The sequence below is a fragment of the Cupressus sempervirens genome, chromosome 4, assembly GCF_028749045.1.
Source record: "Cupressus sempervirens isolate cs-2001-9-10 chromosome 4, ASM2874904v1, whole genome shotgun sequence".
NCBI lineage: Eukaryota > Viridiplantae > Streptophyta > Pinopsida > Cupressales > Cupressaceae > Cupressus > Cupressus sempervirens.
The window spans coordinates 475,991,747-476,006,583 of record NC_143121.1 but is presented as its reverse complement, the minus strand read 5'-3'; the positions used below and the strand labels follow the sequence as shown (position 1 = coordinate 476,006,583).

The 14,837-nt window shown below is 32.4% G+C and overlaps 1 protein-coding gene across 2 annotated transcripts; it reads right to left on the bottom strand.

The window, feature by feature from the left end:
- Positions 1-1,028: 1,028 nt before the first annotated feature.
- On the bottom strand, positions 1,029-14,543 carry LOC149562025 (mitochondrial carnitine/acylcarnitine carrier-like protein). Of its 2 annotated transcripts, none has more exons than XM_089825563.1 (3): positions 14,147-14,543; positions 2,318-2,801; positions 1,029-1,817 (listed from the first exon to the last, which is right to left on the bottom strand). In XM_089825563.1, exons 1-3 carry the CDS (start codon positions 14,390-14,392, stop codon positions 1,339-1,341), a joined length of 1,209 nt encoding a protein of 402 aa, XP_089681689.1. In that variant the 5' UTR covers positions 14,393-14,543; the 3' UTR covers positions 1,029-1,338. The 2 variants fall into 2 exon arrangements, with proteins under 2 accessions (XP_089681689.1, XP_089681690.1); XM_089825564.1 differs by having other exon boundaries at positions 2,318-2,784; positions 14,147-14,373.
- Positions 14,544-14,837: the final 294 nt, after the last annotated feature.

The following is a 14,837-nucleotide window of genomic DNA, read 5'->3' as shown; positions in this document are numbered from 1 at the left end:
GTCTGGACTTTTTGAAAACTCCATCTTTAATTTTCAATTTAAAAAAACTTATTGATAAATAAAAGTTCTAAATTAAGCCAAGGGCAACATGTTCCGGTCATACAACTTTATTTTCACAAATAGCTATCAATTCATTTGTTTCTCAGGACTTGAAGGTGCAGACAATCTTGACAAAGAAAATCAACAAGGATACATGCAAACATGCTTCCTTAAAATAAGAGTTCTGGAATCGTTGCTACCGTCAAATTTTGAGGATGATAAACTACAAAATTTTAGTCAATATAACAAGCATTCTGAGTCTGGTCGAAATCTGTGTTCAACAGGTGCTCAACAAAGTAAATCTATTAGACATGAAATCAGTTATATAAACTTGCCATAGACGTATTCAAATATACTTGAAAGCTCTATGAGTGGAATGTGATTGTTGCATTAAATTTTTTAACAGTTAGTCTATTTGATTTGCGACTATTACAAATTTAAAATCAATGCAAACTGAGAAGTCAGTGGATAATTTAGTGTATATTATTCGATGCAAGAAAGACAACCAAGTGAACCTTTGTCTAGAGACAAGAATTTAAGCTATAATGCAAATTTTGAGTCTATGAAACTAGGTCTCAACATAATGCTTTGACTTAAACTGCCCTTATTCTTCATTCTTCTTCGTACTCTACCCAACAAATCTTAAACACAGGAAACTGGGTTTAACTCAGTTATTTTACCTAAATTTTTCTTAGCCATCTAACCTTATTTGCCTAATGCACTAGAGCATCAGTTAAATCAAATTTTCCTACTGCGTAATGAGAAATATAGTGCAAATCTAGAATTTCTTTGATTAGCATGTACTCAATTCAGACCTGTAATATGCGCAAACACTAAATTAATACAGGTCAACCTTCTTTAATATTAACAATTAATACCATTCATGAACAGCATAGTTACTGTATACAATTATATTGGTGGAGTACCATATGTGATAGAATGATATCATAATCAATGTGTTTTCCTTCCAATTGCTCATAACAAATTACTGGATCAGTGAAACACTAGCTTGCTTGTATTGATGATAAAGGCAATTAATGCAAAACAATAACAATGTAAATCTATATGTAGCCTTTGATGCTAAAATAAAGCAACTGTTTTAGGCCTGGAAGATAGAGCTGAGATTCTATTAAAAACTTATAAAAGACCTTGCATATTGCCGATTTCATTAAATGAGATGATTGATAAAGTTAATTGTCAAATTGAATACTGCCTTCAAATGGAGAAGCCCTCATTTCCCAAATCACTTTGTCGGCGTCAAATTTGTGTAATACTATAGAATTCCAGTTAATTATTCTATCATCCCAAACTTGACCTAGTAACCTCGTAAGCAAGGAAACATGCAGCATTGGCAGGAATACTTCTAGCCATGGCAGGTCCTAAACCTTTGTACAAACCTTTAATCCCTTCAGAAGCAACAATTTTCCTGAATGCATCAATTGAACCAGAGTATTTTGGCTGGCGGAAATCATCAACCTGGATAACGCTCTTCACAACATCCGTGGGATATATAATCAACCAGCAAGCAGCGCCAGAAAGCCCACCTGAAGTAAGAAGAGCGGTTCGGCCCAATCCAGAAGTATCATGTCCTCCTGCCAAATACTGCTTTAGGCCCTCATAGACACCAAACATAACTGCATTTCCTGGCACTTCCCGTGCTAAAGTAGGGACGAGACCCTTATATAGTCCTAAAATCCCTCCCTCAGATTTTAAAACATGTTTAGCGACATTCAGTGGTCCATTGTATTTGATGGAAGCTGCTACTACTGTGGATCCACCTGTTTTGGGAAGTTTGAAGAATTGGATAAATGTTATATTCTAATATTTCAGGAAAAACAATAGATTCACAAATAATAATCAATGGAGTACATCAGCAAGGCCCAAAAGATGTAAAGATACATTGCACTGAACTGTTGAGGTTTTCTCTATGCAATGGGAAGCTTATTCCAATGTGTTTGAACTAGATCTCAACCTTTCCATGCACTGTGCTGAATGCTGAATGACATTAACTTATTCCCCATTGTTTAGACTCTAGAGTAGAGCTCAACAGCTCTCACTACAATGCTTAAACCCTGCTGAGGCACTCCATAATTTATTATTCAGGAATGGCAAAAGTTTAGTCCAATCAAAGCATAATGCATCTAAACCAGTCCATATGATGTATAAATGATGATTCTGCAAATTTATGCCAAATGTAGTCAATTGAGCTCCAGCTGACTTCAAGCTGGCAAACTTCAAAATGTACAAAGAAATTTGTCAATTGACAAAAGTTCCTGACCTGTTGTTGTCCCAGCAGTGGCAAATGCAGCAGCTTCTCCAGTGGCAAGAGCACTTTGAGCTTGCAATCTACACTTCACTAGTTCAGTTGGACAAGCTAGCATTGACACAGCAACACCAGCCCCTCCTCCACAAATTATCTGCTGCCCCACAGAAAGGGGAATCCCAGGACCCGTTCTGACTAAGGTTTCCATCTGTCCTCTGGCAGTAAAGAGAACAGCATTCATTGCTGCCACTGTGGCTAATGGGGCTCCCATTCCTTTGTACAGGCCTTGAGGGCCTTCTGCTGTGACTGTCTGCCTGATAGCATCCATTGCACCAGCATAGCGTGGGGGTTGGCCTGGAGAAGGCATTGGCTGGCTCTGTAGCTTCACTTTGATTGTGTCAAATGGATGCCCGCATATCAATTGTGCCGCTCCTCCAACGGTGCCAGAAAGCAGATCCTTGCTTGCATTATTTGCCATTATGCTGTTCAAAACCAGTACCTATAGCTCGAATTAGATAAAATAAGTTTAGAAAACAAAAAAGGGGCACGCACCCTAAACAAATAGCATATTTTCCCAAAACTACTGATTGTGAGCTTGCCTGTTTAGGTTCCCCAGTCAATAAAAAGTCATAAAAACAATATTATTTAAGAGATCAAATTTCCACAATCCATTATCCTGATGATGGATCATGTAGTGTGATTCGAAACCTTGATGGTAAAAATCTTAACACAATCGAATCTAGAAACATATCAATACAACAATATAATTATGAGATTGCTATTGTTGAGGGAAAGGATCGCTGCAAATATAATAACACTAACATATTTCTGTGTTCCAAGTGCAGACCCAAATGCATATGTATAGGAGTATAAGAGACATCTCTCCATGTTAATCAATATTGATAATGGTAAGTTAATTTTCATATATATATAAAATTGATGATTAATCAAATACAATAATGTTTAACCAATAACCATTAGGGATTAACTCTAGATCAATTCAATCCAATTAAAGCTACAACATTAACACTCCCTTTTAGCTAGGGAGGATTGATATAGAACACATTAGAGCACATTATGCTCTCAAGCATATAGAGAGATATCACATATTACTATGAATGTGATTATGAGGAGGAAAACAGTAATAATGTGTAATTATAGTAGTGTGCTTTGCAATAGCAAATGAGACCTATCATAAATGCCTTCATAAGAAATAGTGGGAATCGTGGCAAAATAATGGGTGGGCACATGATGAGGGATTTAAGGGCTTTCATTTTCCAGGTTGATGGTTATGTGGGAGGAGGAGGGAACCTAATGTTCTGGTTAGTTAGATCTCGACCCATGCTCTTACCTATCCATGCCACAATTTCAATAGGAAAACTGTGATCTTATTAAATAAAAAATTACATTGAGATGTGCTAACTAATCCTTCGGGATATCTTTAGGTTTATTTATTTAAGAAGTAGTTTTCCAGTAGTTTGATTATGTAACTATTAATATAGTTTTTCTCAACTGCTCGAACTGTTTTTAGGTTGTATATATTGACTTGTTATTATAATAAATTTGCTGAGTGTGTGCATTTCATTTCATATTCTTTGAGCCTGTTACAGTGGTATCAAAGCCAAGTTGTTGGAGAAAAGGAATTTAGATTGAATTATGATTCCAATGCATTCTTTAATTTCAATCGTTGCAATAGTTCTTTCTGGAAAAGAGAATTATCATGAATGGTTTCGAAAAGTTAAAAATACTCTTATTTTTAATGATTTGTGGGGTGATGTTTGTGAAAGCAAAGATGAAAATGAAGAGCCGGTGCAGCCTACAGACGAAAAGGAACTCGTCATCTGGAAGGATAAAGACAAAAAGGCTTATGCTCTCATTGTTGCCTCCATTATTGAAGAGGTAAGTAGACATATAATCTTTTGTAAGAGTGCATTTGCAGCATTAAAGAAACTCAAAGATCTATATGATCCTCATTCAGAACTTGAAATGATTCAATTATTAATGAAGTTATTCAACTTAGAAATGAAAGATAATGATACAATGAAGTTATCCTTTGAAATTAGGGCTTTATTTCATGATATTGAAGCCACGGGTGTAAAAGTAGATCTATAACTCACTGCTTTTATTAAAGCTCTTTATCCTACCTATTCACACTATCTTGAATCTCTTCAAGCTAGTGAAAAGATGAAAGATATAACATTTGACAAACTTGTGGAGAAGATTGCAGAGAAGGAAAAAGCATTTGGGAAGAAAGAATCACTTTCAAATGTTGAGACTTTGTGTCTTGCACAAAAACAACAGGGGCAACCATCCAAAGATGAGCCTTCCAGACATGACAGTAGCAATAGAGGTCGTGGAAGAAGACAGTCTAGAGGCAGAGGGAATAAAAATCATCAAGGTGGTAGACAATATTCTCAGCCATAACACCAGCATAGGGATTATCAACAAAAAGAGAGGCAATCTATACAATGCTAAAGATGTGAAAAAATGGGTCAGAGTGCCAATCTTTATCGAACTCCATGGGAGAAGATTTGTGACAAGAAGAGAAGCCACCGGATAGAGGTAACCCTCTTGAATTTGCATATTATGTTATAGCACATTGTAATGTTGGGATTGAAGATGTTTTTAGTACTTCAAATTCTAGTTTGAATGATACTTGGTTGTTAGATACTGGAGCCACATGTCATATGACATTTAGAAGAGATTTTTTTGAGACATTCAGTGATCAAGTGGATGGGGTAGTATATTTTGTTGACAAATTTGAGTTAAAACCTTCAGGCATTGGGTCTATTAGACTTAAATTACCAGGTCTTGCTGATTACATACTTCCTAATGTTCTATATCTTCCACAATTGAAGAGAAATTTAATATCACTTGTGCATATTAGACAACAAGGTCATTCAATACATATGTTTGATGGTATCATTGAGATTAGAAGAGATGATGATCATGTGATTGTAATGACTGGAGTTGAAGATGACAAACTTTTATATTTGAAAGGTACTTCATCAGGTTCTCAGAATTATGTAGATTTCTCACAACATGGTGGTAATATTTCTTCCAGCTTGTTATGGCATGCAAGATTTGGTCACATTAACTATGATAGTCTCAAAATTATGAAACAAAATGGAATTCAAGGACTTCCCACTATCCCAAAACAAATTTCTCAATGTGATTCTTGCATATTAGGCAAACACAGTAAACAACCTTTTCATGATTCTATGTTTAGAGCTTCTAGAAAGATGGGTCTCATTCACTTAGATTTGTCTGGGCCAATGCCTTTTCCATCAGCAAATGGAAATAAATACATAATGACTTTTATTGATGACTATACAAGGATGTGTTGGGTTTATTTATTAAAAGAGAAATCTCAAACTTTTGATACCTTCAAAAATTTCCATTTGTGGATTAAAAATGAGACTCAACTCAATATTGGAACCCTAAGAAGTGATAATGGTGGTGAGTACACTTCTAAAGATTTTGAAAAATATTTGCAGGAAAATGGTATTAAGCATAAGACAACCGTTCCTTATAACCCACAACAGAATGGTGTAGCAGAATATGAATCAAACACTCCTGAATATGGTTAGGTCTATGATGTTTTAAAAAAATGTTAAATTAATGTTTTGGGGAGAAGTAGTTTTCTGTGCTGTCTACATAAAGAACATAAGTCCTTCTGCTGCACTACAAAGTAAAACTCCCTATGAAATGTGGCATGGCGATCTTCCAAGTGTCAAGCATTTTAGGGTTTTTGGTTGCACATGTTATGCTTTAATTCTTGCTTAGTTGAGAAATAAATTGGAAGCTAGGAGTAGAAAAATGCATTTTTTTTGGGATATTCTACTACTTCCAAAGCTTATCGTCTATATGATGAGGAGAATAAAAAATTCATTATTTTTAGAGACGTTATATTTCTTGAATTTGAAAAAGATGCACACAGTATTGACAAACAACTTTCTCATCTTGATAGATTTCAATCAAAAAAATTCTATCACGAATGGGATAATGAACTTCCAACTCTTCAAGGTGGGATTCCCTTTCTAAATCAATCTTTGGAAGTTACAAAGAATGAAGAACTTGTTGAAAGAGAAGACAACAGTTCTAAAAAATCAGAAAAATCAGAAATTGTTTCTGAAGAACCGTTTGAAAAAGAATATGAACCAGCTTGTGAAGAATCTAATTCAAAGGCTCCAGGTTGTGAAGAATCTAATTCAAAGGCTCTAAAGATTGGTAAAACATCAAAGCACTCAATCCGTAGACCAATGCGGACCAAGAAAATTCCTAAGAGCTACGAAGATTTTGAATTAAATTTTTCTACTGTTGATGAACCTTCTTCATTTCAAGAAGCAACAACAAGTGATGCATGGAGAAGTTCAATGCAAAGAGAGTATGATGCTCTCATAAAAAATGAAACTTGGAGGTTAGTGGATCCTCCAATTGGAGCCAAACCTATTGGCTGCAAGTGGGTATATAAGAACAAATATAAAGCTGATGGTTCATTTGACAAACAAAAAGCAAGAGTTGTAACAAAATGATATGCTCAGAGAGAAGGTGTTGACTACATCGAAACTTTTGCTCCTACGGCTAAGTGGGGAACTATTCGAGTATTGTTTTCTTTGGCAGCACAAAAAGGATGGAATATACATCATATGGATGTTAAACAACCTTTTTGAATGGAGATTTGAAGGAAGATGTCTATATGCTATAACCTCAAGGTTTTGTTATCAAAGGCTAGGAACAAAAGGTATGTAAATTGGTAAAATCTTTGTATGGTTTGAAGTAAGCACCACGTGCTTGGTATGAAAAATTAACTGAGCACCTCCTCAAATTAGACTACAAACGTTTTAGTCTAGATGATGCAACTCTCTTTGTCAAGAAAATTGGTAGATCAATTGTGTGTCTAGTTGTATATGTTGATGATCTTCTCATCATAGGCAATAACGATTATTATATAGAATCCATTAAGAGAGTTGAAAAAATGTTTTGATATGACTGACTTGGGATTACTTCATTATTACCTAGGTATTGAAGTCATTCAAAATCCTAAGTTCATTTTTATTTCTTAGAAAAAATATATTGGAGAGTTATTATACAGATTTGGCATGAACGATTGTAATTCTATTTCCACTCCAATGGAGCAAAATATGAAGATTTCATCTAATGAAGGAAATGCTTTTGAAGATCCAACCAAGTACAGGCAGCTTGTTGGAAGTTTGATTTATCTCACCACTACTCGTACTGACATTACCTTTGCAGTAGGAATTTTGTCCATATTTATGCATAAACCATGTGAAGGGCATTAGATTGCAGCACAACGAGTTTTAAAATATTTAAAAGGAACTCAAACTCTTGGCATAAAATATTCAAAAGTTTCAGACTTCCATCTTACTGGCTATTCTGACTTAGATTTTGATGGTGACAAAGAGAATGGGTTATCTACTTTTGGTTATTTAATGACCCTAAGGTTAGTTGCTATAGCTTGGAGATTAAAGAAACAAACAATACCTTCTAACTCTACAACTGAAGTGGAATATGTAGCAACAGCTCAAGCTACGAAAGAAATTGTGTGGCTCAGGAAAATTCTTGATGACTTGCAGGAGAAGCAGATAACTTCAACAACTTTATTTGTTGATAATAATTCTGCAATACAATTGGCCAAGAATCCTAAATTTCATGATCGAACCAAGCATATCAATACCAAATATCACTTGATTCGATATCACGTTGAGGCAAAAACTATACAGTTGTAACATTGTGCCACTGAAGAACAAATTCCTGATATTTTTACTAAAGCATTGGGATGTGTTAAATTTGAACAATTTCAAATGCTACTTGGCATGACAAATATTCCTTTAGATTAAGGGGAGAACGCTAAATAATCCTTTGGGATATCTTTAGGTTAATTTATTTAAGTAGTTTTTCGGCAGTTTGATTATGTAACTGTTAATATAGTTTTTCTTAACTGCCTGAACTGTTTTTAGGTTGTATATATTCACTTGTTATTATAATAAATTTGTTGGGTGTGTGCATTTCATTTCATCTTCTTTGGGCCTGTTACAAGATGCATAAATCATTTATTGAGAAATGTGCGATTTGAGTTAGACCATAGTAAAGTTGTTCAAACACTAGGTGCATTGAGGACAACCAACTAATTAGGAGAGGAGAGGAACTCCATCAATGATGAATGGTTCAAGATGTCGACTTTAAAAAAAAGTATGGTAAGAATTGCAATTTTTAGTTAATTGAAAGTGAATGATTTAAATTGATCAATTAGATGGTTCTAAAATTTAATTATTAAATGCAATTTAAGTAATTTATTTATTTAACTTAAAAATCACAATCTATGTAAATCAATTAACTAAATTTGACACAACTAAATGATATTAAAGAGGGGAAAATAAATTAATAGATCAAATGGAAGACAAATAATAGACAATTAAATGATTAAATATCATTTATTGAGAAATGTGCGATTTGAGTTAGACCATAGTAAAGTTGTTCAAAAACTAGGTGCATTGAGGACAACCAACTAATTAGGAGAGGAGAGGAACTCCATTAATGATGAATGGTTCAAGATGTCGACTTTAAAAAAAAAGTATGGTAAGAATTGCAATTTTTAGTTAGTTGAAAGTGAATGATTTAAATTGATCAATTAGATGGTTCTGAAATTTAATTATCATATGCAATTTAAGTAATTAATTTATTTAACTTAAAATTTAACTAAATTTGACACAACTAAATGATATTAAAGAGGGGAAAATAACTTAATAGATCAAATGGAAGACAAATAATAGACAGTTTAACGATTAAATATATATATATATATTTAAAAAAATGATGGCTTAGCTATGGACTAAGTGTAAGATAATCTAGAATTGAAGGGAAATAAAGTACTAATCATAAGAAAGAGAGACAACATTGTGAATTATTGATTTAAAAAATCTAGGTTATCCATTTCATATAGGAAATTATAATTAGGGGGATAGGGAGATATAGGGAAAGATAAGGGAGAGAGGGAAGAAGAACACGAGTAAGATGAATAATACAAAGAGAGAAGAGAGATAGAAACCTTAACATATCGATAGAGATAAAAATAGGGAGAGTAATAGAGAAATAGAAGAAATGGGATATAGATAGAGAGAGGGGTAAGATAAGATAAAGATAGGGAGGGAGAAAGAAGGGGTTTTTGTGATTAAAGACATAAAGGTAGAGATAGGGAGAGTACATAACCATATTCCAAGAAGAATTCAACTACAAAAAACATACTCCTTTTAAGAGGACAATGCAGTATGTTTACAACAAATATATGGATAGAGGAAGGACTTGTTAATGGAACTCTCATTGAGGTTGTTGGCATTGTATATAGACTAGGTTGTAAGGCAGCAGTTGTCCCCATGTATGTTGTCATAGGTTTTGATAAATATAGTAGGCCATCATGAAACCAATAATCTCCAAAGAGTATGTTGATTGTGCCTGTCACATTAGGCTAGTGAAGAAAACTCCCACTCACCATGTCATGAGCTATTATTATACAACAATTATAGGGTCTCATGCTATAGAAGGTAATAATTGACATCAGTAAAATAGAAAGAGAAAGAATGACATTTACAATTATGTCTATAGTAGAGACTTTGGACAGTCCTTGTATTCAATCCACTTTTATCTTCGATAGGCATGCCAAAATGCAAAATAATCCATATACAAGTAAGCCTTTGTGTACTAGATATCCTTTTGCAAGCAAAAAGAAGAGACTACTTGAACAATTTGACAAGAAGATTTGCTAAGCCAATGTAAACTTATCAAGACAGATTCCAGGTTACTAGACAGTACTAATAGTTTTCTTTGTTCATGGTTGTTGATTACTACATCCACATCATGCTCAATAAATCTCGACTATCCACATTAGTTGGTTACCAAAATCAGGAAAGTCATTAGACAAATTTGAGAGCACTACATTGCGCTTGGCCATATGTAGGGCAGATGAGTATGTGGAAATGGTGCAAGAATTGCTTAAAGCAGATTCCACTTCCCCTTGTAAGTTAAATGTGAAGGGAGGGATTCTTATTTATATTGCAGCAGAAAAGGGGCATGCCTGCATACTTTAGGATATACTGAATTGTAGATTAGACTGCATGAATTAATTGTTTTTAGAGGTAGTCCTACTGTTACACCTTTTTTTCCCCCTAAGCCAAACAGAAAACTTATTCCCATATCTTGTAAGCCAAAAATACCAATGCATATATAGTAAGTGAAGTATTTTCAATGGTGGCGTTTAATTTATTTATTTATAGTTATTAGATTTTAAATTAGTTTGTACTTCAGTGGACTTCGTTTTTTGAGTTTAGTGGTAAGAAAGAATGATTTGAATTCTTTTTAAAATGAATGTCAGATGTCTTGAGAGCTCAATGGATATCTAATTGACAAGATTAAAGATAGCTTATTTGTTATTATTTATCATTGAGATTATAATATAAATGATTGCACCACATAATTAAAGATAACTTATTTTTTATTGTTTATCAGTAGAGATTGTGATATAAATGATTGCACCACATAATAATGAAAAATAATAGTAAATCCTTTTATTGAAGATAATCTATAAGAAAATGTTTTGCAAATAATTTAGATTACAAATTTTAGACAATTAAAAAAAGATACTAATTAAATATTAGAGAGAGTTCTAATAATAAACACCAAGTTGTTGTTTGGGTTCTTGGCAGAAGATTGGGCGAGCATCCTCCTCAAAGGGCCTAGTTAGTACCATGTTTCTTTATTGTTTTGTGTTCCTAGTTTTGCTGGTATTTGAACTTGGTCAGGTTTAAGGCTATGATGCCTTTGTTTAAAAAACTCTTTATTTTTAGTAGTTTGGTTACAAGTTATCTTAGTAGGGTGCATGTTAGTTTCTTTACTTATTTGAATGTTGTTAATTTGTTGTTAGTTGTTGTTTTTGGAGTGTTAATATATGTTAGGGGTTGATCCTTTTTGTGGATGGTAATATGCTGGTAGTCTGCCAACTTGTTATGTAAGGGCCAATCCCCTTGTTTTGACTACTTAATATTTCAAAAAAAATTGATATTTAATATTTAGAAAATAAAAGTTATTTTATAATATTGAGAATAGAACAATCTTGTTAGGTATAACCTTAATACTAGGCGCAACCACATTTGATATAATTAATTCTAATGTAAATGCACTAACTTTATATATTATTGTAATCTAATGTTACTTTAACTTTATCGAATACTTTTGTAAATTATAAAAGGTGTACTTGAAGTGAGTTTTTTTTAACTTCTAGTTGATCATAGCAATTATCTTGTATATATAGATACAAATAATTTGTATAATATGAATGACATAAATTTATAAGGTTGAAATAAATAATATTTAAACTATTAAAAAATTAGCAATATCAAAGAAACAAATCAATGTTATCAAAAGATTTTCTTAAAAACACACGTATAGACATATACATTGTTTCTATCACAAAGCAAGTTAAAAATAATAGAAGTTTATAGTAGAAAATAAAATACTTAGAAAAATAAGTTTTAAGAAATAATTCAAGATAATGAAGATTTTATCAAATAATTTAAACAGAAATAAAAAGACTTATATGCATACTATTTTATAATCAATGTAATAAATAAAAATAATATAAATTTTATTTTGTTCTTAATTTCAAAATGTAAAATAATCTTTTATTTAAGTTATTAAAAAAGAGTATATATAGAGATAAATAAAGAGAATCTAAGATATTTCATAGACACTTACAATCAATGTTATAATTAAAAATAATTACGTATGTACATGTTGATAAATGGACATAATCTAATAGAAACATGTAATCAATGTTGTAATGAAAAATAATAATATTAGGTATGTGTAGAGATAAATAGAGGGAATTTAAGAATACTAATCACATGTAACATAAAAAAAATAAAAAAAAAGTTTTGTATGAAATTCTATTTATTAAAACAATACAAAAGAACATATGAATGAATTTTTCATATGGTACATATAGGTTGTTAAATTATCAATGATGAAAAATACAAAAGAACACATGAATAAATGAGTACAAAAAGTGGATGAGCAAATGACACATTAAAATACAAGTGTGTTCAAATGTTAACTAAGAAATATAACAATATATTAATAAGTTTAATATGCAAAAAATATCAATAGGTCATTAACAAATTTAACATGTACCAATGTCCATCTACTTTATTAGGTCATCTTTAAGTAAGTTTAAATTAATGAACTAGAAGTATTCTGCCATTCATAGACAACAAATTAAGTGTGAGAAAACATGCTATATCAAGAATTCAACATTTAATATGATCATGATAGAAAGAGTCTTTAAAAGGAGTTGATCATATTAAAGATTGAAAGACTTTTTCTATCATGATCATATTAAAGGTTGAATTCTTGATTTGAATGGAAGCAATATTTCTAGTTTGTCACCTAAAACTTATTATAAGATGACCTAAGAGAGACCAGTTAGTTGTCACCCATGTTTGGATGAACGTCACGTCCTCCATTACCTATCCTCCCCAATTACATACCGCTCATAAAAAGCCCTAAAAAGTGATAGCACATGTACTAATAGCAATCACACATGTACTAGTAGTTGATCATTTTTTAAGCTTTCGTGGTTGTTGATTGGTCCATTTGCGCAAAAAGTACTATTTTTTGGTGAGTGACTAGTGGGGGGTGAACATAACGGGTTCTAGACAAATATTTTAAAATGACACTTTTAGACCACCTCACATTCTACAAACAACTTCATAAATGCATAAAAGATGAAAGGTTAGTTTTAAGCCCTTCACTCACCTACAAATACTCATTGAAAAAGTCGGCAAATTTTGACCTATAGATTAGGAGTTTTAGGTGCCCAAAGTTAGCTTGGGCGGGCGGCTACTGGCTCGTCTCTTCTAATAAAATGGATGAATCTTGGTACATGTTAGATGTGTTTATGATCTATTAATACTTTTTATATGTTGAACTTATTAATATATTGTTATATTTTAGCATTTGATCACACTTGTATTTTTATGTCTTATTTATTCATCCACTTTGTGTAGTGATTCATTCATGTGTTCCTTGTCTACCGATGAAGTTGAAAGGTTCTTAAAGAGCCCAAAAGAAATCAAATCTTTGTGAATGTGAATTGAACAAGTATTTTGTAAAAAGACCATAAAAAATGAGTGATGAAGAAAATCATTAGAAAAATAACATTTATATCAAATACAACAACTACTTAAAAGTAGACAATTCAATCATCATGTTTGAAAACACTGAAGATAAAGCAAAAGACACTCCTTTATCAAAATTATAAAAATGAAAAATTATGATACAATTTTTTCATAAAGTTAGCAAGAAAATCCTCACCGTGAAGTGGATGTTTTAAACTTGGAACACCTTTGTAAAGCTCTTTTACTGCTAATGAATCATTAAAATCAATCATTTCAAAGCCAAAAACGATGTTACAACAACAACAACAAATTTGAATGCTTCTTAAACATTGAAAAGCTTTTTCTTAAAATTATGCATAAGATTGAGAAAGATTTTTCTAAAAATTATGCATAGGATTGAGAAAGAGGGAAAAGGGCAAAGCTCCAACTGATGTTTAACAACCAAAGAGAAAATGACTTTTGGCTGTCTAAATTTTGGGACGTGATTCGGAAATGTAAAGCTTGACAGGCTACCGAATTCCTTAACTAGGCACTTATTTGATTGAACTTCTGAAGATTCCAAATCCGAACGCGTTCACATTACAAGAGACAGATTGCAGGTTTTACTGAAAATTACAAGGCAATACATTAAATATGGAGGAGTTTGAGAACTCACCTGTGAAAATCTGCCAGAGATTGATTGATTGAGAAGGTGAATTAGCGTTGCTGAAGAAAAAGATGAGAGCTTTAATGGTGTGACTGTGCACACGTCTGCCGTTGGATTCGAACCTAGGGCGTCCGCCAATATATTAGCTAGGCAACAAGGGATCCATTCCGTAGTGGAGAACGTGCCTGCGTGGGAACCAGCTTGCACCCATATATCAGACCAGCCATTCGTTTTATAAATTAGTCTGTTGATCATTTATTTTGTTTGTATCAACATTTGAAATCATATACAATGAATCTAAGGTTATAATGGGGATGGGCAAGCTGAAAGAAGAATCAAATTGTCTTGCCTGGTCTAATGAGTTAATTTAACACATTTTTTTTACATGTTATGTTATGATGTAGAAAAATTCCAATTGCTTACGATTTCATAGAACATACATCTTCACTTTTGGAAGATAGTAAAAAGAATCAAGGCCATAGGTACATCTATCAATTCAAATCAATTATTTATTGAAGAATTTTTTTTAAAGAAATAATTTAAAATTATTTTTAAATATAAAAAGAAGAAGAAGCTAAAAGGGAATAATCAAGAGAAATAAAGAAAATAGATTTAATATAAATAAGTAATAAAAAGATATTGAAAAAGAAAAATGATTCCTTCTCTCCTTCTTCCCTCCCTTCTCATTTTTATCATTCTA